A 27,309-nucleotide genomic window follows, 5' to 3' on the forward strand; every position below is an offset into this window, starting at 1 on the left:
ATGACTCAAGAAGTGAAAGAGGTGGCCACCATCATCAAGGAGATCAAGACGATTGACGTCCACCCTGAGCTCTACGGCACCGTCATGGAGCTAGGTGGCTTCAGCCCAGGGCTCTCATGGTGGCTCTCAGCCACTTGCTAGACAACAAAGCCCAGGGTGTTGGGTTTGTTGCCATGGGAGACGCCCACAGGGTGTTGGGTTTGTTGCCATGGGAGACGCCCACAGGGTGTTATGTTTGTTGCCATGGGAGACGCCCACAGGGTGCTCTGGCTGAGGATCTGGCTGGGCAAGCACTACTACTAGTGCTGCTTCTGCCGGTGGTGACGGCATGCATGATCCTCGACGGCGATGGCGACAAGGACGACGATGACGATGGCGACGTATATTTTGTGTAGTTAGGGCTTGAAAACAATCTTATGGTCTGTATATTTTGGTGAGGTGTTATATACTAATCCCTCACGGTGATCCTCGCGGTGATCACGAACTTGTGGAGGTAGAATTGCACCCTCTTTTGGATGTGATGGTAGGATGATACCAAAGTAGTGATAGGTTGAACTTGCTATGCTCCATTGCTTCTGTGCTTCATTGCTTGTTCCTAGAGTGCTTCATTGCTTGTTGTTTGTGTGTTCTAGTGCTTGTTGCTTCAACGTACTGCTCATTTGCGGTGCTAGGGCAAGTGGCGTGCGGTGTTCGAAGGAAGGGTTCCAGGGGTTTACAGTTCATGGGAAACTTGCAACCAACAAGTTTTAGGGTACAGCGAAAGCAGCCACAGAGGGTTTAAGACTAGGCAGGTGACAGAAGATGCTTACTCCAAGTATGTGCGAGAGCAGTCATGCAGCAAGGTTGAGGTTGGCAAGGTGGATCATCCGTTAGGGCTGAAGAACTTCATCATCATCATCCAATTCATCGTCATAGCAGTGATGTGGCGTTGGTGTGCTCGGTGTGATCGTGTGTAAGGTGTGGTAATATTGATAAGCTCATCAAGTAGGATACAAGGTGAGCACAACTGTATGCTCATATGCAACCAAACAACGTGCACTTATCTGACCAATACAATGCGAGCAACCAAACACGGTGCATAGAGGCGTCGTCACGATACAAGGAGAGGATATATGCAGGCAACCGATCAACATGCAGATGTTGGTTTTTTGCCTGCATATGCTTAACCAGACTCAACTCAAACAAAACAAATATGCAAATGAAAAAAAAAGGTAACCAAACGCATGCATAGGGTTATGCGATTGAGGTTGGCCTCACCCCGTTCACACAAGCATAGGAATACACCACCCAGGGCCAGGACCAGGAGCAGGAGGCAGAGGCGCACAGCAACAAAAGACCAGCAAGCAAGGTGGAGGCGCCCACGCCAAAGCAGCAGCAGGCGAGGCGAGGGCTTTGCCGCTCCCTCCTGCTCCTGCTGCAGTGGTCACTTCTTTATTGCCTGCTCCCCTCCCCTCCCCTTCCCACGCTTGACTCGGGCACGGCTTAAAAGCGCACACCTCGCTCGCCCTCGCCATTATTCCGCCGCGTGCAAGGCCAGTGGCTGCTCCACCCTCGCCCGAAGCTTCAGTCCTGTGCTCCCGGCCATGGACCAAGGGCGCAGCTAATCTTCCTCGGGGATTCTTGTCCCCCTTCGGAGTCTCGGGGCAGCGAGGCAATGGGGGTGGCTCGGAGGGAGCGCTGGGCTGTTCCCCTCCTGTGGGCGGCGCTTCTTGCGGTGGCGCTGCTGGGCGGCGCCCGCGGCTCCGAGGAGGGCACCGCGGTGTACATTGTGACCATGAAGCAGGCGCCCGTGTCCCACAAGCGCCTCGACCTGGAGAGGTTTCGGAGCAGCAGGGTTGCCGCCGCCGCCGGCGGCGGCGCAGGGGATAACCCGGCCACCAGCATCCTCAGGAAACCGAGGTGGGCGGCGCTCTTATATAGCATAAATTTCCCCCATTGTTTCCTTCAATTCCCCCCCGATTGTTATGCTTCCTCCATAGAGTGTTAATCCCCCCCTTGCAATTTGCGCCCCTTAGATTCCGCACTTTATACCCCTAAAAAAAGGATTCCCCAGTTTGAGGTTTTAGCACTTCTGATGTGGTAAAAAGAACACTTAAATTTTGGGCCAGTTTTGGGCAAATTTGATTGTGCTATTATTCCGATGACTGGAAGGTCACTCCAGCCGACTACTCTGGTTACACTGTAATTAGTTGTTGAAATTCATTATTTTTACTAGGCCTTATGAAACCCTTTGTTTAAGGAAACTGTGGACTTTTTTTCTTTTGACAATTGGCCAGTGCAGTCATCTTATCGTCCATACTGTGTGTACTTAATTATTAACAAGTACATGTATTAACGACAACTTAACATCCATACTTGTTTAGAGATTTAATTTTTGTATGCCTTTGTAGTCTATCATGCTCTCAGTTTTCTTTAATGAATTGAATTTTCAATTTGTTTTATGAGATTTTGCTTAAGTTTCATTTACGCCTAATTCACATCAAGGAGACCCTGTTATTGTAAGAATTCTTAATTCAAGTGTTGTAGGGAGGGACTTATGTCACCGCAAACAGAAACTAGAGCTACCACATAATTTTCCACACCAGAATGAATTGGGAAACAGCCAGTATCTAATTTTGTCTACTTGGTGTATGCTACTATGAAGTGTCACTCTTCAATTGGTTTCTGCTAAAGTTAGTATACTGTCCGATTAATTATTGATTTAGCCTTTTATCCGAGAAGGTCCAGCAGTTATTTTCATGGAAAAAACGTGAATGTGTTAGTTTTGTTTCTCGTATTAATATTAACCGTGCTAATGCAGGCATGCTTCACCCAAATATATGAATTATGGCTCACTCCTAGTGCGCCTTCAAAATTCTCTCCTGAAGAAGACACTAAGAGGAGAGCACTATACAAAGTTGTACAGTTACCACTACTTGATTAATGGTTTTGCTGTTGTCCTCACTCCTCAGCAGGTATCCAATCGTTTATGTTTGTTCCTTTCGCTATTTCTGCACTATCATGAGTTTAGCTTGTAGTGTGTCTATCGCTTGTCAAAGAAAAGCGCATGAAATGCTTTGCAAACTTTATATGGTTAAATAAGGAAATTCATGTAATTATGAAGCATTGATAATCACTGAATATTCCTTTTTTGTTGACCTCCTGCAATTTGTTTCTTGCACCTTGTTAGCTGTTATCCTCATTTCTTTTTTCTTATCTGTTTTCTGGAACCTGTAGGAGATTGTTCAGATTGACTTATTTCTTATACACGTTTTAACTTGTTTTCTGCTTGCATTAAAAGGCAGAGAAGCTAAATAGGAGAAAAGAAGTGGCAAACATAATGTTGGATTTCTCTGTTAGGACGGCAACAACTTATACCCCTGAATTCCTTGGCCTGCCAGAAGGTGCTTGGGTGCAAGATGGTGGTCCACAATGTGCTGGCCAGGGTGTTGTTGTGGGCCTCATTGATACAGGAATCGACCCAAATCACCCTAGCTTTGCAGATGACTTGACAACCGATAATTATCCAGTTCCTGCTCACTACTCTGGTAATTGTGAGGTTACAAGTGATTTTCCATCTGGGTCCTGCAACAGAAAGCTTGTTGGAGCTCGACATTTTGCAGCATCTGCAATAACCCGAGGAGTCTTCAATGCCTCTCAAGATCTTGCTTCACCATCTGATAGTGATGGCCATGGGACGTAAGTATTATTTTCTGATTTACCTATCACGGTCACTATAAACAAAGACAATGAATGCTCTATACTACTGCGTCTGGCTGTGCAGTCAGATAGGAACTTTTTTTTGTTTCATGGTTGTTTTCTCCAGTAAACTGCAGTTATTCTTTTTTGTTTGACTGTCCAATTCTTTTAATTGTACTCAGAAGTTATACTAAATACTGCATGAACATAGCCTAGTCTCTTTCTCTTCTTTTTAGTGATGAATGTGGGCTGGTCCTACTATGTAAGTGCTCAGGTACAACCGTACAAGTCATGTTAGCTATAGATATATCCCATTAAGTTTTAAGAAATGATTTATGCAGAAATACTAGGAGAACCTGTCATTTTCTGCTGCTTTGTTTCCATTGTTTGTTTCAACTTGAACTCATGCTAGTAATAGATAGATCCCGTTAAGTTGAAAAGATTTATGCGGAAGTACCGGGAGAAGCGGTTATTTACTGCTGTTTTGTTTCCATGGTTTCTATCTTTCAACTTGAATTCAAGCATTGGCTTTCCATATGGACTAGTTGAACTGTCCTGTAGTGTAGAAGTTATCTGACTTCTAGCTGAAGTTGCTTAAAAAGGAATAATAAACTACCGTGATGAATGTACTTTCAGAGTTTATTATTTCTGATTCTAAGATTTGTGCATACAGCCACACAGCATCCATCGCTGCTGGTAATCATGGCATACCTGTTATTGTGGCTGGGCATCACTTTGGGGATGCAAGTGGAATGGCTCCTCGTGCACAGTAAGTCTACTATCTGGTTTAGGTGGATAATATGATTCATTTTATTTCCTAATATTAATTAAAATTAATTTTCAGCATCGCTGTCTATAAAGCGCTGTACAAAGGTTTTGGAGGTTTTGCTGCTGATGTAGTGGCTGCAATAGATCAGGTAACGATCTTTCTGCATGCTGGTTAGCTTCTGTTGGTGTAAGCACAAAAGTAATGACCCACTTTAGAATGTGATCCCGATATGAAGAAAAGGCATGTTGATAATTATCTAATGGGCTTGACATGCCAAGAGATCAATTATTGTAACATATAGTACTAGCTAGTCAAGACAGGGACACTATAAGAGAATATTCTAAGCTGTTCAAATTTACTGAATAGCTATGCATATGGAAGTTCGAATTCTGTGATGACCAGTTGTACCCATGTGTTGACTAATATTCTGGTAGGCGACTAGGCGTTCAATATATATTTATGTTGCAAGTTTCCATGGCATTATTAAAACTTTGGCTGTGATACTCTTGGCAAAGATACGGGAACTCAGGAGAAGCATTTTAAACTTCTAAATTAAGCATGCTATATTACAGCACTGTTGACAACAACTCCTTGCATCACATTTGCAGGCAGCTGAAGATAATGTCGACATAATCAGTTTATCTATTACCCCTAATAGGAGGCCTCCTGGATTGGCTACATTCTTTAATCCAATTGACATGGCACTAATGTCAGCTGTGAAAGATGGCATATTTGTTGTGCAAGCTGCAGGAAATACCGGTCCTTCCCCTAAGAGCATGTCTTCATACAGTCCATGGATTTTTACTGTAGGCGCTTCTGCCCATGACAGGGAGTACAACAACTATGTTGTACTTGGCAACAATTTGACCATTTCAGGAGTTGGCCTTGCTCGTAAGTTCCTATTAAGTTATTTCATTATGTGCTCTGTGCACAACTGCACATAGTGACCTTTTTAACTTCTGTAAACTGCAAACACAGCTGGAACAGATGGTGATTCCATGTACAATCTGATTGCTGCACCTCATGCACTGCAAAATTATACAACTACTCCAATTGAAATGTCCCTAGGAGAGTGCCAAGATCCAAGCCACCTAGATAAAGATCTGATAAGGGGGAAGATACTGGTCTGCAGCTATTCCATAAGATTTGTACTTGGCCTCTCTTCTGTGAAGCAAGCTTTAGATACAGCAAAGAATGTCAGTGCTGCAGGAATTATATTTTACTTGGACCCTTTTGTCCTTGGTTTCCAGCTGAACCCAACTCCAATGGATATACCTGGACTTATAATACCATCATCTGATGACTCTAAGGTATGGCAGTCAATGCTATAGCCTGATTATTCTTATTCTTATCTTTTTCTTTATGTCCTCTTGTTTCTTAGACCTTGATCAGTCATGTTATTCTGTCCTTTTTAACAGCTTATGTTATGGTATTCAGTAGTTTTGGATTTGCTGTATGAGTCTGCCATTTGCGATTGCAGTTGATTATGATAATCGTTTGTGCAATCAGCTTTTGCCTATTTTATCGTTTTTTTAACCAAACCTTTTGCCTATTCTGTACGAGGGGCTTGATTAATCAGTCTCTCTTCCCCGTAGTTCTTTTTTGGCTTCAAGTTTAGCTGTTGACTGCAATATATTACTGTAAAAGTTGATAATTGATTGACTGAATTACTCTGGTGGCTCTTAACACATGTGACTCAATATTGCCAGATATTCCTAAGTTATTACAACGATTCGCTTGTACGAGATGGGCCGTCAGACAGAGTTGTCAAGTTTGGTGCAGTTGCAAAAATACTAGGAGGTCTGAAGCCAAATTATGGTAGTTCGGCACCAAAAGTGATGTTTTATTCTGCTAGGGGGCCTGACCCTGAGGATAATACATTGGCCAATGCCGATATCTTGAAACCAAATGTGGTAGCACCTGGCAGTTCCATTTGGGGTGCTTGGAGTTCGCGTGGATTGGATTCTGCTGAATTTACCGGTAGTTTGACAGTTTACCTTCTATTCCATTTACTACTTAAGTTTACTTAAGAGCATTAAACATATAAATTGCATTCCAATAGAATAGAAGTGTGTATTCCCAAAAAAATATGTTTTCCCTCATTGTATTACGTTCTTCAAATATGTATTTGGTAGAGAAAAACCTAATGGTTGCCATGCTATGAACTATGAGTGAAGCATATGAGGACTGAGAATGGTACTTTTGTAAATTGATACGCAATTATTGGATTCTTTGCTCCTTCCATTGCTGGGAGCATTACATGCCTTGACATGCATAACTGCCATACACAAAAAGTATAGCCTTACATTTGTATTGTTCTGTTTGGTTATTTAAGCCGTTAATAAGAGGCTTACGTTATAATCCGACCTAACATCAGATTTTAATTGCTACGAATAAGTCATGATGGTTGTCTGATTTTCCTCTTCAGGTGAAAGTTTTGCGATGCTCTCCGGTACAAGTATGGCTGCACCACACATTGCTGGCCTTGCTGCTCTAATCAAGCAGAAGTTTCCTTCTTTTAGCCCGGCAGCTATAGGTTCCGCGCTGTCTACTACTACAACTCTCAGTGACAAGCAGGGGAATCCAATCATGTCACAGCGAACATACAGCAACCCAGACTCCACACAAACTCCAGCTACACCTTTTGACATGGGGAATGGGTTTGCCAATGCCACTGCTGCTTTGGACCCTGGGCTCATATTTGATTGCAGTAAGTTCAATGGTCATTCATCTCTTGTTTATTTGCTAAAAAAAAATCTCTTGTTTATGTTACTGCTTGGGCTTGCCACAACAAGTGCGAACTGTCGTGTATTCCTTGAGACTAGCAGCTGGGTTTTGATTGACATTAGGCCAATGTATGTCGAAGCAACAGTTTATCAGATTGTTAGCATGGCTATGCCAAGGGGTGCATATATAGTGCAAATAACCCTCTAGGTTCTCATTGTACTTTCGCGCTCGACAAAAGTAACTATGTGACTAACTCCTTTCAAATTGTTTTGTTTTTCTTGTAAACAACAGATTACGATGACTACCTCTCCTTTCTGTGTGGTATAAATGGCTCTGCTCCAGTAGTGGCGAACTACACCGGCAGCAGCTGCAGGGCCTCCACCATGACCGGAGCAGACCTAAACCTGCCGTCGATCACTATAGCCGTGCTCAACCAGTCAAGAACAATAACGCGAACAATCACCAACGTGGCGAGCGACGAGAACTACACGGTCAGCTGCAACGCCCCCTACGGGGTGGCGGCGTCCGCGGCACCAGCACAGTTCTTCATCCCCAGCGGGCAGAAGCAGCTCGTGACCTTCGTCGTGAACGCCACCATGACCAACTCTTCGGCGAGCTTCGGGGACGTCGAGTTCTATGGGGACAGGGGCCACCGGGTGGTCATTCCGTTCACGGTCATGTCCAAGGCTGTGTAGAGTTCCTGATAACTGAAAAGCTGACGCTGTAACGGTGTCCTGACTGATCAAGCCATCAAGGTTGTATACGCAGCGGTGACCTGACTGCTTTGGAGGTAGAATGACCAGGATTTACTTACTCGTAGCTGTTTTGTTTGGTGTACATTTTGAAGCATGTCGTCCATGTAAGTAGATGAGTGGGCTAGGTGAACAATAACTGTAAAGGGAATGTGTACGAGGACGCCCGTCTTTTGCCGAATGAGAAATCCTTTTCGCAGAGGTCCTTTATCGGTCGCTGCCTGCGCTGTATGCTGTCATTGTGGTATCAGAAGTTTTTTCTTGTCTGATGACTTCCTACGGTGTTCCTTTGCGTTGTGGGTTGAATCGTCGGATATCTATGTGTCTACTACAACGTAGTATTTGACAACTTATCACCAAAGGGGTGGTGGCGCAGTTGGCTAGCGCGTAGGTCTCATAGCTGAAAGCGAGTGATCCTGAGGTCGAGAGTTCGAGCCTCTCTCACCCCATAAAATCCAGAGTGATGATGAAACGCTCCTTTGACAACTTGGGTCGTCAAAGTAGTCATCGTTTAGATGATGAGAGCTATACTGAGCTTTGGTATTTTTTTTGTTCAGCAATTGTAATTTTCTATATCCCGTACGACAATGCTTTGGTATTTTTTCTGACACAGGAACATTTCATCTCATTTCTCCCAGCTTAGAAAAAACCACGCATTTTAGTTTTACAAAATTACCAAGAAAATAATATGGGCATCAAGGTATTTTTTTCCGTTAGTTCACTTGTAAATTTGTATAACTAGTAGGACAATGTTTTTGTAATTCTTAACACAGGAACATTTCATCTCATTATTTCCAGCTTATCAAAAATAAAATTTTAGTTTTACAAAATTACCAAGAAAAAAAATATGGCCATCAAGGTATTTTTTGTTTTGTTCACTTGTAATTTTGTATATCTGGTAGGACAATGTTGTCGTCTTTCTTAACACAGGAACATTTCATCTCATTATTTCCAGCTTAGCAAAAATCACATTTTAGTTTAAAAAATTACAAAGAAAATAATATGGCCATCAAGGTTTTCTGTTTTGTTTTGTTCACTTGTATTTTTTTATATCTCGTACGAAAATGCTTTGGTATTTTTTTTACATGGGAACATTTGATCTATTATTTATAGCTTAGCAAAAATCACAGCTTAGTTTTACAAAATTACCAAGAAAATAATACGGCCATCAAGGTATTTTTTGTTTGTTCACTTATTTTGTTATATCTAGTACGAAAATGTTTTCTTTTTTGACACGGGAACATTTGATCTCATTCTTCCAGCTTAGCATAATCACATTTTAATCACAGTTTAGTTTTACAAAATTACCAAGAAAATAATATGTCCATCAAGGTATTTTTTGTTTGTTCACATATTTTGTTATATCTAGTACGGAAATGTTTTTTTGACACAGGAACATTTGATCTCATTCTTTCCAGCTTAGCAGAAATCACATTTTAGTTTTCACAAAAGTACCAAGAAAATGATATGGCCAATCAACTTTACATAAATCCCAAAAATGAATTTCTTTACAAAAGTTATTTAGCTAATGTAGTTATTCATTTATGTGCAGACCACGAATGGGCGTAATTTATTATTAACATTAATTAACAAAGGTAAGTTTCCACACAATGCCTACATTTCTTGATCTTTTCCATAATTTACAGAACTTAAGAAACATATTCTACTATGTTTTAAACCATGCTCAAAGAGAAAAAAAAACTTTAAAATGTATTTTACTAACTTTCAAACCTCAGGTTCCAAAAACGTGGCTATTAATCATGGAACAACAAGTAATCCAAAAGTGAAAATGGGTTGTTTGTGCAACTCATATGTTCTTTCATCTTTATCTGCTTTGAGTATTATGTTTTTTCTTCCTCAAAGTAAACATGATGTTTGTCTTGATATTAAAACAATAAATTGTATTTTTTGGTGATTCAGCATCGAAAATTTGCTTGTCCGGACAGAGATACATTTGATATTGTTACCTAAATACGGATATGAAACAAGTCTAATACATTCTTGTGCACTGTGCACTCTTAGAGCATCTCTAGCAGACCCCGTATAAAGCCGCGATCCATAAAATAACCGCCAAAATACGGGTCGAGCGGGAAATGCTGCCCGATCAGACCCTGCAAACGCGTCCGACCCGTAAATTTTTTTGCGGGGCGCGGCATAATTCCAATCCCAACCCGTGAAAACGCAGGTTCCACCCCTCGCCCCGTCGGCGCTCTGTATATAGCGGTAGCGGTTTGCGGGGCGAACATTTCAGCCCGCGCTTTTCCCTACCCACCGCGCCCCTCTCCCCCACTCCCCGCCGCCAGGCCGCCGCCTACGATTCCAGCCAAACTAGCTGGCGGGATCACGCCGGAGGGCCACCACACGCCCGAGCTTGCCCTCCGTCACTTCCTCCTGCGTAGGTGGGCCAGAAACGAGCAGATCGGCGGCTGTTCGTCGCGGCGGCCGGATTTGGCGTTTCCGTCCACCGGTGGCTGTGCCAAGCCATGGATTGGTCGGGGAGCACCCCGCGCAGCCCCGGCAAAGCCCCAACGCCGCATGCACGTACTGGTTCGTCCTGTAGCCGTCGTCGTCGGTTTGCTGACAAGGATTAGGCAGGCCAGCCGCCGGGCTCGGAGCTCGCGCAGCGGCTCGCCGATGCCGCTCATACAGTGCGACAACTGCACGCGGACAGTGCCGCAGCTAACTTCTAGCACGCCCAAGCACCCCGGATGGGTATTCTTCAAATGCGAAAACGACGGGGTATGTTGTTGTTTCCATTCGGCTTTGTCACCCTATTCGGTTCAATTTCGATAGCTTATGGACATCGTCATGTGTGTAGGAAGATGGATACTCATTTTGGTTTTGGGAAGGAGAATACATTGATTTATTGATAGAAAGAAACTTGATAGATGTTCATGCACTCCTTAGTAGAATTGAGGATACAGATGCAGCTGCATGTGCAATTAGAGAAGAAACTAGAGGGGAAACAACGTCTACTTCTTTAGAAACAAAGAAGAAGAATATAGAATGCAAGATCAACAATCCGTAGATTAACAATGAAGGCATGGAGAAGATATTGGTCCAACTAATGGGAGCAGTTATGAAAGTTGGATATCTTCTAAAATGCATAATTGTGATTCTTGTTTTATTTGGTCTTGATGTTCTAGCAAAGATTTGGTGGATTATTGTGTATGAAATGCCGTTAAAGAAAATAAAAAAGCAAAGAAATGTGTTTTCATGTCTGAAATTGAAATGCAAATTACTGATTTGCGGGCCGACGTGGGCGGCGGCCAAGCAGACCCCGCAAATCCGGTTTTCCGCGAACTGTAAACGCATTTTGCGGGTCGGCTTTATACAGAGATGCTCTTGTATTCCGTGTTCCCACTTCCTGAAGTTCTTGAGCACACATCTATCTACTATATCACTAAGCTCCCTAGGTAAAAGGCATCACAATCAGTTGAGGTGTCCAATTGGAATTGGGTCACCCAATTTTAACCAAGTCAACAATTTCTCAAAGCTCTCATTCAATTTTTCATATTATACACTATGCTTCCTAATTTTTAAGTCCTCACAACTAATTGAGGTCTTTAGTTTAAAACTTGGTCACCCAATTTTGACCGGGTCAATCATTTATCAAAGAGCTCTCCCATTTAATTATTTTAATTCACCATATTTCCTAGTTTTGAAGCTCTTTTATTTGATTGAGATATTTAATTTTGAATTTGGTTTACAATTTTGATCGGGCCAATGATTTTTGAAATCAATCAACACCAACCGGCTAACCCTCTTACCACCTAAAAAAAGAAGCGCCACCATGTGATGACACTATAACATCAATATAATACATGTAGCCACCGACGCAGAAATTTACCCACAAAAGCATGAGTTAATTAGCACATAACATAGAATCGCATCATGAAAGGCCCACCAAATAACCGCATTATAAATAAACATAAAAAAACTCCATCGTCTCCCCCATCCGCCAAACTAAATATTTCATCAGTTCCAAAAAACAAGGGGTATTAGTATTAGTTCTTGGAAAGTCAAATTTCTTTAACTTTGACCAAGTTTAGAGCCAAAAATATCAACATCCACAATATTAAACCAAAAAATGATGGAAATTCATTTCATGATGAATCTAATAACACCAATTTGATATTACGATTTTGATATATATTTCTTCATAAATTTGATCAAACTTAAAGATGTTGGATTTTCAAAAAAGTAATACACCTTATATTTTAAAACAAAATAAGTATTTTTTTTAAGAATCTCAACAACACCAACGACGCAACAAAGCGCACCCAACCCTTCTAGTCTTAGAGGAAAAGCAAGAAGGGAAGGGGGGAGGGGGGGGGGGGGTTGTTGAGATTTGGTTGAGCATCAAGCAAGAGCATCTTTGAGCCTACAAGTGTTACTCATACTCTTGGAGACTTGACATCTTCTAAATAGTTAGTCGTTGCGCAAAGTTTGTGTAGGTCTGGGATCACCTCAAGATCCACTATCAGTAATTGGGTGAGTAGTGAACTTAGCTCAAGGCGGCGCTGAGTGCTCACCCTCTCCTACGAAGACGTAAAGTCCGCCAAGGACTTGAACTTCGGGAAATAAACCTTCAAGCACTTGCGATTTACCTAGTTGCTTATGTCTTTCTTTGTGTTTGTTCCTTTTGTACTCCCTTTCACGCATACCAACGCGTTTCCAAACCTACCAATCATATAGATGTTCAGCCACTCAGCTTGGCTTGTGATTGGTCTAATTGACCATGAAGCTTGCTTTGTGAGAAAAGATGAACACAGTTTAGGGCCTTGTTTTTAAGATTGGAGAGAGCAACGGGTAATTAGTTGTTGCTAGTTTCTTGACCTTTGCATGCTAATCAATAAACTGGATTAAAAATTGACACATCTTGATTTTTCACTTTGTTGGATATGTCAACAACATAGTTCTCACTGTGTGCAGGTAGCAATAACGGTCTGGGAAGGAAATTTAAAAGTATTGCATGTTCTGTATAGAGATATTGTCACATTGCTATGCATACAAAAGTACTAGAGATGTTTTCCATGAGTTTACAAAAAACTATGATCACAAAATTGCGTCAAATTTGGTTAGTACTCCCTCCGGCTCTGAAAAGAAGGTTTATAAATTTTCTTTGAAATCAAATTGTGCAAAGTCTGACTAAATTTTTAGGAAAAATATAAAAAACTACGACACCCAGTTAATATCGTTACATACACAGATGAATATATTTCCATATCTAATATTGTAGATGGGCAGTTTTCCTTACAAAGTTGGTTAAATATTGCACCATTTGATTTGACATAATATTTATAGTCCTTCCTTTTGAAGTCGGAAGGACTAGATATTTATTGAAACCGTACCGAAGTTTGTTATTTACCGAGACCGAACCGGAGTCATAACTTCGTGTTTTGGTCCCTGACTCCTCCAATCGAGAATGTTCGGCAGCTTTGTCGCCATCGGTGAGTTTCTGAGGTTATGTCCCTTGGATTTTGGGTAGTCGTCTTCTTTTCTCTGGGACGACGATGTGCTTCAGATCATCGTCGCTGGAGTCTTCTAGCTTCGATCGACGACTTTCGACCGCCACGTCAACAATGTTTGCCTGACTCCGATGGTGTTTTGGTGGTTCATAGGCGGTATCGAGTTCCGCTCACGGCTTGCCATCGATGAGTGCAGTAGGAAGGCGGTGTCAATTTTTTCAAAAACCTATGTGTAATTTTATGTTTCTACAAGAATGACTTTGTAAGGGTAAATCAATTTTAATACATGACCTTTGCTTTTTAGAAAAATAAGATCTTATTTGTCGACTTAACCGAATGCGCCCAATTGACAAAGACAGAGCGGGACATTTCTAAAAAAAAAGGAAGAAACAAAAGAGAGAGCGGGACATTTTGTAGCACCTAAAAAATCCCCCGAAAAACCCCTGGTTTCAAAGATACCCGGAAACCCCTTTCTTCTTGCTCCGTTATCCTCAACGAAAAACCTCGGTGCCAGCCAGCCCAACCATGGAACACACGGCTAGCTCTACCCACTCCCAGTTCCATTTCCCCAGCACCTAAATCCGGATAACTCTAACCCCCTCTCCACTTCTTGAACTCCCCTCCTCCAGCTTCTTCACCCTCCTCGATTTCGAGCCCCGCGGTCACCACCGACCGCCACGTCGGGCGAAGAACCATGGCGTCTTGCTCCCACCCGTGGCTCTTTCCAGGTACCGTCATGTTCCTCATTTCAAGCTTCAAACCCCCGTCCTGCCCCGCGCGCGGACCCGAGAATTTGACCTCCCCGCTAACCCCCGCTTTCCGTCGAGCACTCTGCAGGCATGTCGTCGCCGCCGCCGGCTGCCTCCACCGCCGTGCCGGTTCCGAGCTTCTGCAAGTCCTCGGTAATTGCCTGCCTTGACGCTTCAAATTGTTGAAAGTAAATGCCGCGCTGTTGCTCGCTGGGCTAAAATTTAGGTTCTTCGATGCTTGCGCAGAAGGTGTTTGCTAGTTTGCGTCACCGGAGAAACGCAGGGTCAGTCGCGCCGACCAGAACGCGGAGATGCACGATCAGGTGCGTCAAGGATGAGTCTATCCATTTTGATCCGTCGAAGATTGAAGCGCCGCCGTACTCCAGTTACTTCGACTCCACGTCTGGTCAGCTCGAGCCGGCGTCAGGCGCCCGGGCAAGCATACCTGGGCAGGAGTACTGGCCGGAGGGCACTGCAGCCCGTGTCCGTGCTGCCCGTGCACCTGCGCCGGTCGGGGAGTCGGCCGGGACTCCGTCTCTTGGCAAGAAACCCGGGAGTAGGAGGAAAGGGTACAAGGGGCAGGTAGCGTCAGCATCAGCGGCGGGCGGTGCGGACACCGGTGGAGATGACGGCGAGTTCATTGTGGCCACTGAGGTTCCACTAGATGATACATTGGAGGAAACAAATGATTCGCTGGATGAATATGTTATTTACGAGGCGCCCAAGGAGGAGAGTTTGAGCGAGTATGAGATGGACAAGATGATGGGGCGGCCACACCCATTTGTTGACCCAGCAAAGGCGATGTTGGCAGAGGAACCGAAATCGAGCGAGGAGCTCTGGTGGAATTGGAGGAGGAAGTCCGAGGCAGAAATGTGGTCAAGATGGCAGAGGAGGCGCCCAGATGTTGACACGGTTAGTTCTCAATTGCCTGCACTTATAATGATGGCTTGTGATAGTTTTTATTGTGGCTGTCTACCGGTTGTCAACATGGCCAGTTAGTAGAATATAATTACACAGTCGAGATTCACATTTTCTACCGCACCGCAATTATGTGGATTTACTATCCTAGTTTTTTTGTGCCTAGTCCAGGTAGCACATGCACTAGTTGCACTAGGGCATAACGATGCCTCTGTGTCCTTCTGTCATTCTGTATGTGTGAATCATTGTCAGGTTCAAGCTAGCTTGTCATGCTTTCCCAATGCATCTTCTAGAGTGTAATGTAAATGTGAACAGAGTGGTGTAGACCTTTAAGTGTAGACAATGACAAAGCCAATATTTTGCGCATGGGTAGGAGTGTTAAAATATCAAATGACCCTGAGACCCTCACATCCCTTATAACTCCGCTACTGGTAATGTGCGTGCATTGCTTTCACTGTGGCATGCAAGCATTATCTCGTTGTACAGTTTACGAGTTAGTGTTATGTGCCTGATTCAGTTTTTTATTTTTATTTTGCCTGGTTCAAATTAGTTTTTATGACACATCCAGCTCCATGATATGCTTCAATTTTGATCCGTATTGTAATGCTTGTTTTGTTCTTTTTAGGTCTTTGCAAAGGCAATGGCTGAAACTGGGCAGATTAAAATATTTGGGGATCACCCTACAAGAACAGAAGCTGCTCTTGCCAAGACAAGAAGACATTTACACAAAGAGGAAAGGTTGACTAAATACCACAATAAATTTTGCTTATAAATATATGCTGCAGCTTTATGAGATCCTTTCATTGCACATGTGCAGTTGTGCACACCTTTCTTTTTATGTTGAATCTTTATTTTTGTTCTTTCTCAATACTTGAAATACCGTTAGCATTGTATAGCACATTTCCCCGCCATATTCTGAAACATTAATTTAAACACATCTTCCATTTCAATCTGTTTGTGTTGCATCGTAACAAATATGTGGTGGAACATTATATAGGTCCAATAACCACAGGTTTATGCGTCACTGGCATAGTTTTTCCGTTTGACCAAAGCTTGTACTGTTCTAGTTATAAATCTATCTATGGTGTGCATTACAAAATACTTCTCGACAACTGTTTTTTCAGCTTGGCATTGTCAGTGTATGCTTGTAACTTGTAAGGACTAAATTACTATCTTGTTTAGCAGTGGCTCTTATATTTGTATGCAATAAACACAGGTTAGAAGCAGAACAGAGGAGACTAGAAGAAATAGGACCAATAGCATACTATTCAGAATGGGTAGAAGCATATAAACAAAAGGACACTTCATGGGAAGCCATTCAGAAGCACTTTGAGGAGACTGGTGAAGATGCGAATACTCAACTTATAACAATGTTTCAACACCAAACTGCTGGGGAATATCGTATCATGATGGGCACTGATGTTCGTATACAACGAGATCCTTTGGCAATGAGGATGCGTGAAGACCAGATTAAACAGAGTATTTTTTTTTGGCCCTAATTTTGATTGATTCATCTTGCTGACATCCAGAAGCTGCTTTTGCTGAATAGTTATGTGCAGTTCATCTTACATTAGCTTTTCTAATAATCCTGCAAAGTCTAGAGGTTTGGGGCCAAGTCAACGCAACCCCCCGAGCTTTAAAGTACCCAATATTGTTCAACAACATCCGCGGGGTTGTATTTAAACAGTATTTACTACACTGAGGGGTTGCTTAGACGGTTTTAAAGCTCAGGGAGTTGTGCTGACTTGGCCCCAAACCTTAGGGGTGATCTACATTTTTTCCTACATAATTTAATTTGAGCTAAGTTTCAAGAGCTGGTGCCATGTGCCTTAGAATGTATTCAATGAAGAAGCTGCTTGGTAATTTTATATAGTTCTATTCACTGCTTCAGACATGCATTTCTGGAACTTAATGCAAAAGGCAGAAACCATTGTTATCTCCTGCCTACTTACCGGGTTGATCTAGGAAAAGGACTCATTGGAGTTGAACACAATGTGACTTATTATTTCTCTTCAGTTTCATCATTCACTTCTGTGTTTAAATATTTTTGAACAATTGTTATTTTGTTACATCTGAAGTATCAGTATATGCTCTGCATCTCGAATGCACCGATACGGATACGGGTATCAGTATCGGGCCAATACGGATACGTAAATTCGTCATTTTGAAAAAGTGCCAATACGGATACGTTTTACTACTTTTTTTAAAAAAGGGATTCAGAATGTCAACCGTGGCCTTTTTACATGCATGGATTCCATGGTTCCCTGTCTTCTTTAGCAAATGAGCAGAAACTCTAGAGTAGCTACTCAAAGCTTCATGACCACAGTAGTCACATTTCCATTTAGTGTTGCCCCCTCCAGGTGATTTCTCTATGATTTGAACATGGCTCCACAATGGTGCCCTTAGATTTGTAGGTACAGTAGGAGGTTCAGCAGGAGGAGCCATCTGGAGGAGATGAGAAAAATGAGATCTTCACAGATCAGAGGAGAAAGAAGAGAGGATGAGCTTGGCTGGGCAGGAAAAAGGAGAAGAGGCGTTGGTGAGGAGTAGCAGCTCGTCGCTGGCTAGACGCCGCTGCCGCCCACCCTGGGTGAGTAGCTGCTAGGTACGCAGCCACCAGCCGCCGCCTGGTGTGAGCTCGGGAGGGAGGAAAGAAAACTGGGAGGGAAAGGAAGGGGGCATTGGGGTACTAGGGTTGCTGTCTGCCTCTAAGCTGGGCTGAGTGGTCTCTTAGATGGGCTGGGCCGTATCCAAAACAAACTGAAAAAGTATCCTTCAAGTATCTGAATTGTTTTAAACCGTTTATTAATGGATACTCCTTGGATACGTATCGGGGGCGTATCGGAGGAGTATCGGTATCGGATACGGTATCCGATACCGATTCGCTAGTTTCCTGAAGTATCGGTGCATTCGAGCTCTGCATAATGTGTAATCCTATGAGGGAAGCTACCTTGTTACTCTTGGAATAAAATAAAGTTAATTGTCTGACTTGTTTAAACTTATGCAACTGTATTTGGGTATATAACAACTTGGACTTAATCCTGTGACATTCAAATATGCAGTTTGGGGTGGTGATCCTGTTTACCCAACTGTGAACTATGTTCAGGATCCTGATGAAGTGATTGACTACAGGAGTCCGGAATTTCATGAGCCTACCCCTGAAGTAGTACCTTATTTGATGGAGGTACGGGGCAGCAGTCCCACATAAAGCATTTTACACTGCCAACTAAGGTTTAGTAGATTCATGGTTTTTAGTTGTTTTGGAGATCCATAACACCATAAATATGAATGAACTTTCTAAGGGTCTTTAGTACTATATAACACATCACACAGCACTAAAAATGTTAATCGTGTGACATGTGTCGCTAATAGGAGTAATTGTATCATAAGTTTATGTATTGCACTTTCTCCTTTCAGCATGGGATAATGATCACGAAGGAAGAACTGGATGCACGTTTGATGGAAGAGGAAGAAGACATCAATCAAGACATTACGGTACACCTTAAACTGCACCACTGATTCGGCTATAACTGATTGCATATCATAGGTCTTGCAATTTCTCTTTAACTTATCCATGTTCTGCCATGCTGACAGTACATTCCTGAAGTCAAAGATCCCATGTCTACTGCTGTTGATATTGGAGAGCATTCTGTGAGTGTCCATTCGAAGTGCTTGTTTTTTTTCCATCAAAATGCCTCAGTGCATGTCTTACAGGAAAACAAAATAATTATGTGAACTATGCTAATATGTTAAATATCTTGTACATTAAAAATGGTTATCATTTGACAATGATATTCTCTACTTTTCGAAAGTTCAATGAAGATAGTGATGATGATGAGGAGGTTGACAAAGCTGTCACACTGCCCGAGTCACTAGAGGTATATTACTGAACTATTTTACTGGTTGGAACATAGATACTGTACAGTTGCAGTTGTAATATTGGATGGGTGCTTTTATTATGTGCAACCCCAACAATAGAAAAATAGCCAGTTTGCTATATGCTTCTGGGGAGCTGAATGTTGAGTTTTTTTGTAACACGGGGGCACCGAATAAGTGGGATGAGATGTCTTATCAATACTTCTCCTATTCAAAGTTGATAATTTCTTGAAATCGTCTACTTTATCTATAGGATGAGGAAGATGGCGGGGATGAGGCTGCGGAAGTTGAAGGGAAAGTGAGTCAAAACTGGAGTGTTCTAAAGACTACTGGGCAGGACGAAAAACCAAAGGTACATTTTTATTATTGATTATGTCTTTTGGCACGTAGTAACACTGAAGCAATGAAATTCTTGTTGGTCATATTGGATGTCTTTACCTAATTGTGTGTTTTAGTTTCTTTTTGTGTGTAAATTAATGGAAATTTTGAGTCTTTTTACTATTTATATCATTATATGGTGATACGTGTTCAGAGTACGCCGTACACAACTGTGGCAACTTCTATTCCAGATAATGCTTCTTTTTTGTCTTTCCAGGAAAAGTTAAAGAAAGACCAGATGTCACTTAAAGACGCTATTAATGAGTCCGAGAACCTTACTGATTTCCTTATGGACTTTGAAGAAGATGAGTAATATTGTGGGTGTTTAGTCTCTGTTGTCGCATGACACAAGGTGAGTCAATAGTCAACCTACCTTTTTTATTCAACTTTCTTAGAATTTGATAAAATTAACTATAGTGTTCACTCTAGGAAATCCTGAGCCATACTCACTCGATGTGTGCTGGTTGAGTTTCTAGGTTTAGTTGCTACAAACATACTCCCTTTGTTGGAAATGCAAGACATGTGACTTTTCAGTCTCGAATGCACAGTTTTGACTATAATTTTTGATAGTAATATGTGTGTTGAATGTGAAAAGATATATAGCAGAAATGAATTTTGCAAGACTACAATAATATTATTCGTGTATACTCATTAATTATGCACCTTACAGTTCTGGACCAAGGGAGCATAGTCCATCAGTAATATTGAATGGCACAGTAGCGAAATCATGAATATATTGCACTGATGCAAATAGCTTTAGGCCTTCCTATGATGCATTCCAAGGCGTGAAGCTGCATCCTTAATATGCTCAAGGGATTCAACAAAGTCATCCAAAAGTTCATCATAGTCAGGAAAGTGTCCCTCATCCAGTGCTAGATTTATCATGATGGTGTTGACATAGCTTTGATAATTCACGGTTAGGGCCTACACAAGCAAACCAAACAATTAATTACGAATTAACACAAACTCTATGCCATAAAACACTTCGACCTGCTAAATTGATTATTCATCACTAATTCAGCACACACTTATAAATACCTGGGTATGGAAGTTCTATACCCAGGGTTGTTCAAGTGCGGGTTGGCCAACCGTGTAAAACCATTATGTACGGCCTTAACCGCTCGCTTGTAACTGTTTTGAAGTATGGACCCCAATACCCTCACGGCCTCGCTACTTGCCTGTACTGGTGTTCAACGGATTACCAAACCCGCGTTTGAACACCCCTACCTATGCCTGGGCATAGTTACCTTTTATTCGGGGGTTCATGGTATGTTTTTTTTTTCCGTGTAGAAAATTTACGTTGTTTTAGTAATCAACTTGTGACAGCGATGCTCATCTAATCAAGGAAATACTTGACGAGATATGATGATGTAGGGCACTGACATGTTAACTAATTTATTTAACCCTGGTGCACACAGGGCACTAACATGTCCATTAATTTATTTAAGTGTAGTGCAGAGTCATATTTTTGGAGGACTTACTTCTGGCGGTCCATAGCCGCTAGGGGCGATGAAGACGATTGGATGCCCACAAAACTCGACCTGTTCAACCGGGCCAGTCATGTTGGCGAATGATATAGTGGTATGGGAGATCATACGATGGAAGATAGCCGAAGCTGCCTGTTCGCGTCAGATGTGGCAACGCCGTTAGAAACAAGAACTCAAAATGGCTCAAAAATATGAGTACAGCGGCCCCTTTAGAAAACAGGATAGTTAAGAGGCACTGGTCTTGTACTGTGAGAATTAGCCGCCCAGCATTTCTCTTGGATAGCTAAATGTTTAGCACTTAGCACTGTGATATAAAGGACCAAAATGTTACCTTCAGTCCAAACACTTTGAAGATCACTTCTGCGGCGACATGTGTGAATACCACCTCCAGTGAGCTCTTCTTCCTGTCCACAACCTTCTTCCCCTTGCGAACGTAGTCGAGTGGGTCGCTGTGCATGCCGATGAAGAACGGAAGGATGATGAACCCAAGTTCATTTCCCCATTCCACGTGGCTTTCTTTGCCCGACTTTATCATATCAACGCATGCCTGTTCACGGGTAGCAAAGAAACCATCCTATCCTTCAGCTTTATTACGGAAATACTGAATTCATTTTGTTCGAACAAAAGAAATACACAATTCATGTGTATTGGATCTTTGGCGATCCCTATGACCCCAGTGCCTTTAATTTTCAAGATCCATTTTTCACCAAATGTTTGCCAGAAAAATAAACTCCATGATGGAAAATTGATGCCATTTACATTAATTTTGTTACTCCACCGAATTGGTATGTGAAAGCACTTTCAAACTGCATTAACTGTGTAATTGTTAACGAAATGTCGACCATGGATAATGCTCAAAAGGTATGTTACCGAGATTATATTGTCTTACGTGTAGGCTTGTGGTCGGCCTTAAGTTGACGAGAAGCATCGAGCGTACCCGTATCTCTTTATGAGTGTCGGTTTCACCTGATAAAAATGGATGGGACAAGCAACGGCACGGTTAGTAGGGCCGTCGCTATTCTGGCAGGAATCAACAAGAAATCAGCTTGTACTACCTGACTTTCGGAAGTGATAGCGCGACAGGGCAGCGTATGTGACTCCAATCAACACATCGTTAACTGTCTGCAGCAAACAAGGACAAAAATGTAGTACTCCTTTTTATGCTAGTTCTGCTCCTTGCAAGCAACAGGTCAACCACGCATTGAACAGATAAATAACACATTTGCAAAAAAAGAACCCAAATGATAACACCCACACGTGTGGCACGAAGCAATTCCGCCCACACGTTTTTTATGGCAACTTTAGTTACAAGAGGATGGCAACTTTAGTTGTGAAGCATGACAACTTTCTGTTTGGATGGCAAGTTTCAGTTTTTTTGAGATTTGTTTTTTTTTTCGGATGGCGACTTTAGTGTAAAAAATGTGTGGGCGGTGTTACTACATGCCACACGTGTGGCAGTTATCGATGTCCAAAAAGAAAGAAAAGAATATAGATAAATAACAGGAAGAGAAAACAAAGCAATGCTGCTTTGTCTCGCATCAAACTGAACTTAACAAGTGGAAAGCAAAATGCTTATTTGTGATCTTTCAACTAATTTTAGGATCTAGTTGACACACTTGGAATACTTGACACACTTGAAATACTTTTAGGACCCGCGATGAACGACTTACACACATTTAGGACCCGCGATGAACGATTTTAAACTTTTCGGATCTACATATGACACACTTGGAATACTTTTAGGACCTCCTGTGTATTTTACTCTTATAATAATACAATATTTTTTTATGATCTGTAAGTATTATTTTAAAATAATACATGAACAATATTTGAAATTTATTTTATTACTGAGATTATAATTTACATACTACGTATCTATTAAATTGTAAAAAAAAGAACAGATGCAAAATAGGCCGCACAAACTGGAGCCCATTTCTGCTACACATCGGCTGCTCCTTTGTTATAGTACAGTAAAGCACAGTTATCCTATGTATCCTTTCAGTATAGGAAACCTCATTTTCATCTCTCGATCTTTCACAGTTTCTCTTTTCATGGAGGAAGAGAGAAACTGTGAGAGATGAAAGGCTTTGGTTGGAGGGGCTTGGCTGGCGCCTTTGTGCTAACCTTGGGCGTCGGTTCGAGACCTAGCAACACACTTTCGCATGTTAAATTTTGCTCTATACTGATAGATGGGACCCATTAGTTGTTCATCTGTCGCTCACAGTGCTTACAGTGGGCAGCCAAGGACGGGATACGCTGTGTATGGGATATGTGACCGTATTTGCATGTCCGCGCAAATTCGATGATAAGAATCACGTATTTTATAAGTTTGTGCACCAAACTGAACGTCACGTGCAAGTTTTAAGACTCCCAGTGCATTTATCTCTTTTAGATAAGAGTGGTGAAGTCTAAGGCCATGCATGTTAAGAATACTAAACATTCCAATTCAACATTCCACTCACAATATTGCAAAGAGCATCTCAAGGAAAATGAAACAAAAAGAGGCTCTTACGCATTTCATGGCGTTCTTGACGAACTTGACGTCGTCGAGGCTAAGCCTCCGGTGCACGATGCGCTTGCGCTGCGTCTCCGCGTGGTTCACCCGCTTGAACAGCGTGTGCGGATCCTTCAAGAACAGTATGGTCGCGAAGAAGCCGACGACGTCCACCACGGTGTGCCAGGCGAGCACGACGAACGACCAGACCCACGCGAGGAACGCCAGGACGCCCGCCGAAGGGCGCGGGCGCTGGTAGATGGCGCCCGTGCGCGTCGGTAGCGGCGGCATGGCCGGCAGCCTGGTCGGGTCGGCGGCGCTGCGCGTGCAGGCCATGAGGAGCGTGAGCAGCGACATGCCGTCCCCGAGGGAGTGGTGCACGCGGATCGCGGCGGTGGAGGTCGCCTCGGAGGTCGGGAAGTCGAAGAGGTGGAACTCCCACAGCGGCTGGGACCGGTCCATGGGCAGCGTGGACAGCGACGCCACGTAGTCCTCTACGGCCTTGTCCGGGTTGGCCGCCACGGCGGCCGGGTCCAGCGTCGGGCGGATGAGGTGGTTGTCCACGTTCACCGTCGTCGGCAACCACCGCAGCTCGCCGTCCCTGTCCGTCACCTGCACGTACGCACGCGACGGCGGTCCACCGACCGGCGACCATATCGAACGGCGACTCATTTATAGTAGAAAAAACGACTCTGGATGCTGGCGCGTGGAGGCATGCATGCATGGTGATGCTGCGATGGAACGTACGCTACGTACCTGGATGCTGCGGAAGTGTGGGTAGCGTGCGAGCTGGGCCTCGATGCCGGCGCGGAGGGCGGGGAGGTTGAGGGGCGTGGAGGCGCCCATGAGGACGATGATGTAGAAGTCCTCCACCAGCCTCGCGGAGGGGCTGACCGGCTCCCCCAGCTCTGCTTCGGCCGCCGTCCGCCCTTCGCGTCCGGCGGCCGTCTTGACCGAGAGCGGCCGCTTCCGCAGGGTGGTGGCCTCCATTTTTTGCTGCTTGATTCTTCGTCCAGTCACTCGAGGGGTGCGCCGTGTGTGCTATAATAATAGGATTGGATAGGTCAGCTCCGATTTTAAATTGAAGAAGAACCATATCCTGGTCCGTGCTTCACGTCTCTTCTGCTAACTGCCAACTGAAAGTGTTAATGCGCGCTACTCCGGCCCAGAGGAGAGACTGCTGGATCATTGATGATCCGTTGACGATCGTTATGCCATGGTACCGGCATGTTTACACCATGAAAGATATGGTATTAACGACGATTGTACACCGGAAAGGGATAGGGAAGATGACACTGACTTAGGTAGTAGTAGCTTCGTCAAATTTGATCGCTTTGTTGCGGTACAATCAAAACAGTAGTCCCTTCGTCCCATAATATAAAAACGTTTTTCAACGGAGGGAGTAAATGATACTCTCTAGCTCGCTCAAACTAGTGCTCAGCTTGCAAGACTGTGAATTCAGCTACTATCTACGTGCACGTCTCTCTCATATCCATATGCGGTTAGCTGGAGTTTGTGGTCAACTGTACGGATGGTTACTGGCATTCCGTGCGCGGTCAACGTCTTTCAACCTATCACGAGTCACCAACAACATTTATTATTGTGTGAATACAGGGTGCAGTCTTGACGCCATTTATTGGGCAAGCATGCTAATCTTGCTTGATGACGTTCACTTTAAGTGGGATTATGCTTAAGGACAAATTATACAAAATAGCTACCTTTCAGTCAGCTGATGTTTTTTTGTTTTGCGTCAGTCGATTCCTGGGCCGTTGGATCGTGCTCTGAGATGCGTGCTTTTTTTGTTGTTGGAGTGCGTTCTGTAACTCATTGGGCCAGCTAGCGTCGACTGACCCGTGGTTTGGGTCAGTTGATCTTGCTATCGGGGCGCGGTCTGTCTCGCGCGACGCGGGGCGCCCGTTAAGGAGCCCGACCCGTTATCGGGGAACGCGGACTGTCGCCGTGCTTCTCGTCTTATCCTCTCCCCTCTCTTTGTCAGTCACCCCCCTCTCTCCCTTAGTCTCGGTCTTCTGCTCTTCCCGTCCCGAGCTAGTGTTCGTGCTTCTGAGTTTTCTAGATCCCCTCCGAGCGTTCATCAGGTTGTGCTTCTTGTTCTCTTTGCTAGATCTGCTCATCCTGGTGTTTCTTTTGTGGTTATTTGTGGTGTTTACAGGAGTTTCCAATCTGGGGTTCGTGGTTGCTTCAGGATTTGCTTTTGGTGCATCTTATCTGGCATCGAGGTATTTTTTTGTCCTCTTGAGCTTCTCTACCTTAGTTCATATTTTTGCTAATCGTTTTCTTTTCATCCGTGGAGTTAGGGTTCTTATAGTTTCTTGCTAGATCCGGTCCTTGTGCTTCATCTGCTTGTAGATGTGCGTTTGATTTGTTGTTTTATTGCTAGATCTGCTTACTAATCAGCTTTCCTCTTTGCTTGTCTCTGTTTCTTTGTAGGTTTTTGGTTGCTGACGGTTTCCCTTGGTGCATCTCAACGTTTTCAGGTATTGTATGTCAATTGTTGAATCTTTTATTTTGTTTTGGTTGTAATGCATGCAGTATGTGTAGGCTTTGTAGGTGTGCAGTGATTTGGTTTTAGGGATTGGTTTTAGGTTCAGGATTATTAAGGTTTGAAGTGGGTAATTCAATATGTCTTGTATGTCTTTTAAAGATGCAATCTTTTTGTGTATATCTGTTGTTATTTGTGATGTAGATATCAGTTTGTGTGTATGTGTTTACTGAGGCATTGCTTTTCTTTTGATTAATTTATGTGTATGCGATGATCAACTGATGCATGTATGGCTATGTGCATGTTTTCATGTCTTATACAGTGGAGTACTCTGTATTTTAATCTAGATTCATTTTTAATAACAATCTTTGAATTCCTTTTAACTCATGTAGGTTACAATACTCTTTGTAGATATGAATATATCTTGCTGTTGTAAAATGCATGCAAGTTTTGTTTGATGTAGATGCAAATTTTTAATTTGTACTGCGAGGTATTGTGAAGTTCATATAGGTTGTGAACGCAGTATGGTATTGTGCATTTTCATATAGGTTGGTTTCTTTTTGTTGATACTGTTGTAAATATGTTGTCATAAATGGTTATATAAATGTTGCTGTTGTGTAATGTGTGTAAGTTTATGTTTTAGGAACTAGGTTTATAGTTGATATTTGATGAATCCTTGAGAGTGTAATTATAATAGTGAATTGAGTCTTATATTCTTGTAATTAATTTAGCTTGCATACCTTTTGTCCATATCAATATATCTGGTCCCAGTAACTTCTAGGCTCAATATGATTTTTTTGGCTGTTGTGAAATGTGTGCAAGTTTAGTATCACGAGTATGCAAATTTTATTGTTTTTTGGTGCAGTTATTATTGTTCAATATACATATATTATCATTGAGCCACTATAAATCTTTTCCTGTTGTGTAATGTGTGCAACTTTAGTATAATGAAAATGCAAGTTTAGGAATTTTGTTTTAGGTACTAGGTTCCAATTGATATTGATGTTAGTCTAGTTTAAAATTTTATTCATTAATTGCTATTATAGTTTCAGTTGTGAATTGAGTTAGGTACTCTGTCATCCTTTTTGTAGGTATGAAATGTATCTTGCTATTGTGAATTATGCACAAGTTTAGTTTGATGTACATGCAAAATTTTAATTGTACTATAAGGTATTGTGAAGTTCATATAGGTTGTGAATGCAAGTGGTATTGTGCATTTTTTAAATAGGATGTTTCCTTTTCTTCATATCACTATAAATATATTATCATCAATGCTAATATATAAATCGTGCTGTTGTGTAATGCGTGCAAGTTTTAGTATCATGAATGTGCAACTTATTAATTTCAGTATTTGAATTTTAGGAATTAGCTTTTAGGTACTAGGATTATACTTGATATCACTAAGATTAATATGAATCTTTGCTTTTGTGAAATGTGTGCAACTCTAGTATTATGAGTATGCAAGTTTTTTTTGTGAATTGATATTGATGAATTCAAGCTATTATAGTTT

General features: G+C 42.5%; 3 protein-coding genes and 1 non-coding gene across 9 annotated transcripts; 3 read left to right on the plus strand and 1 right to left on the minus strand.

Moving 5' to 3' along the window:
• The first annotated feature begins 1,367 nt into the window (after nucleotides 1-1,367).
• Nucleotides 1,368-8,192, plus strand: LOC123079299 (subtilisin-like protease SBT2.2). The gene is made up of 10 exons (XM_044502039.1): nucleotides 1,368-1,899; nucleotides 2,801-2,954; nucleotides 3,281-3,678; nucleotides 4,352-4,447; nucleotides 4,523-4,595; nucleotides 5,056-5,338; nucleotides 5,426-5,757; nucleotides 6,157-6,427; nucleotides 6,876-7,157; nucleotides 7,466-8,192. Exons 1-10 carry the CDS (start codon nucleotides 1,655-1,657, stop codon nucleotides 7,867-7,869), a joined length of 2,538 nt encoding a protein of 845 aa, XP_044357974.1. The 5' UTR covers nucleotides 1,368-1,654; the 3' UTR covers nucleotides 7,870-8,192.
• Nucleotides 8,193-8,287: 95 nt separating this feature from the next.
• On the plus strand, nucleotides 8,288-8,375 carry TRNAM-CAU (transfer RNA methionine (anticodon CAU)). Its single transcript is given in 2 exon segments — nucleotides 8,288-8,325; nucleotides 8,340-8,375. It is a non-coding gene; the product is annotated as a tRNA-Met (tRNA).
• A 5,446-nt stretch (nucleotides 8,376-13,821) lies between these two features.
• Nucleotides 13,822-21,174, plus strand: LOC123079300 (protein PLASTID TRANSCRIPTIONALLY ACTIVE 12, chloroplastic). Of its 6 annotated transcripts, none has more exons than XR_006437918.1 (13): nucleotides 13,822-14,125; nucleotides 14,235-14,299; nucleotides 14,393-15,058; nucleotides 15,690-15,802; nucleotides 16,281-16,543; nucleotides 18,127-18,248; nucleotides 18,482-18,559; nucleotides 18,659-18,715; nucleotides 18,877-18,942; nucleotides 19,194-19,292; nucleotides 19,536-19,670; nucleotides 19,989-20,169; nucleotides 20,777-21,174. XR_006437918.1 is itself a non-coding variant. In XM_044502040.1 (12 exons), the coding sequence occupies exons 1-11, from the start codon at nucleotides 14,092-14,094 to the stop codon at nucleotides 19,629-19,631; spliced, it is 1,659 nt and encodes a 552-aa protein (XP_044357975.1). In that variant the 5' UTR covers nucleotides 13,822-14,091; the 3' UTR covers nucleotides 19,632-19,670; nucleotides 19,989-21,174. The 6 variants fall into 6 exon arrangements, 4 of the variants coding, with proteins under 4 accessions (XP_044357975.1, XP_044357976.1, XP_044357977.1 ...); XR_006437917.1 differs by having other exon boundaries at nucleotides 20,079-20,169; XM_044502040.1 differs by having other exon boundaries at nucleotides 19,989-21,174.
• Nucleotides 19,896-24,363, minus strand: LOC123079301 (wax ester synthase/diacylglycerol acyltransferase 11). Its single transcript, XM_044502044.1, has 7 exons — nucleotides 24,056-24,363; nucleotides 23,318-23,911; nucleotides 21,861-21,927; nucleotides 21,695-21,771; nucleotides 21,137-21,352; nucleotides 20,800-20,937; nucleotides 19,896-20,242 (listed from the first exon to the last, which is right to left on the minus strand). The coding sequence occupies exons 1-7, from the start codon at nucleotides 24,287-24,289 to the stop codon at nucleotides 20,075-20,077; spliced, it is 1,494 nt and encodes a 497-aa protein (XP_044357979.1). The 5' UTR covers nucleotides 24,290-24,363; the 3' UTR covers nucleotides 19,896-20,074.
• Nucleotides 24,364-27,309: the final 2,946 nt, after the last annotated feature.

This window comes from Triticum aestivum, chromosome 3D (assembly GCF_018294505.1).
Source record: "Triticum aestivum cultivar Chinese Spring chromosome 3D, IWGSC CS RefSeq v2.1, whole genome shotgun sequence".
Lineage (NCBI taxonomy): Eukaryota > Viridiplantae > Streptophyta > Magnoliopsida > Poales > Poaceae > Triticum > Triticum aestivum.

Coding starts and splice junctions, on each gene's coding strand:
- LOC123079299 (XM_044502039.1), top strand. CDS start 1,655: ATGGGGGTGGCTCGGAGGGAGCGCTGGGCTGTTCCCCTCCTGTGGGCG. Junction 1,900..2,800: donor AGCATCCTCAGGAAACCGAG/GTGGGCGGCGCT, acceptor GTGCTAATGCAG/GCATGCTTCACCCAAATATA. Junction 5,339..5,425: donor TTCAGGAGTTGGCCTTGCTC/GTAAGTTCCTAT, acceptor CTGCAAACACAG/CTGGAACAGATGGTGATTCC.
- LOC123079301 (XM_044502044.1), bottom strand. CDS start 24,289: ATGGAGGCCACCACCCTGCGGAAGCGGCCGCTCTCGGTCAAGACGGCC. Junction 21,928..23,317: donor TCAAGAACGCCATGAAATGC/GTAAGAGCCTCT, acceptor TGTTTGCTGCAG/ACAGTTAACGATGTGTTGAT. Junction 20,938..21,136: donor TCAAAGTGTTTGGACTGAAG/GTAACATTTTGG, acceptor TGACGCGAACAG/GCAGCTTCGGCTATCTTCCA.
- LOC123079300 (XM_044502040.1), top strand. CDS start 14,092: ATGGCGTCTTGCTCCCACCCGTGGCTCTTTCCAG. Junction 18,560..18,658: donor ACATCAATCAAGACATTACG/GTACACCTTAAA, acceptor CCATGCTGACAG/TACATTCCTGAAGTCAAAGA. Junction 18,943..19,193: donor CACTGCCCGAGTCACTAGAG/GTATATTACTGA, acceptor CTTTATCTATAG/GATGAGGAAGATGGCGGGGA.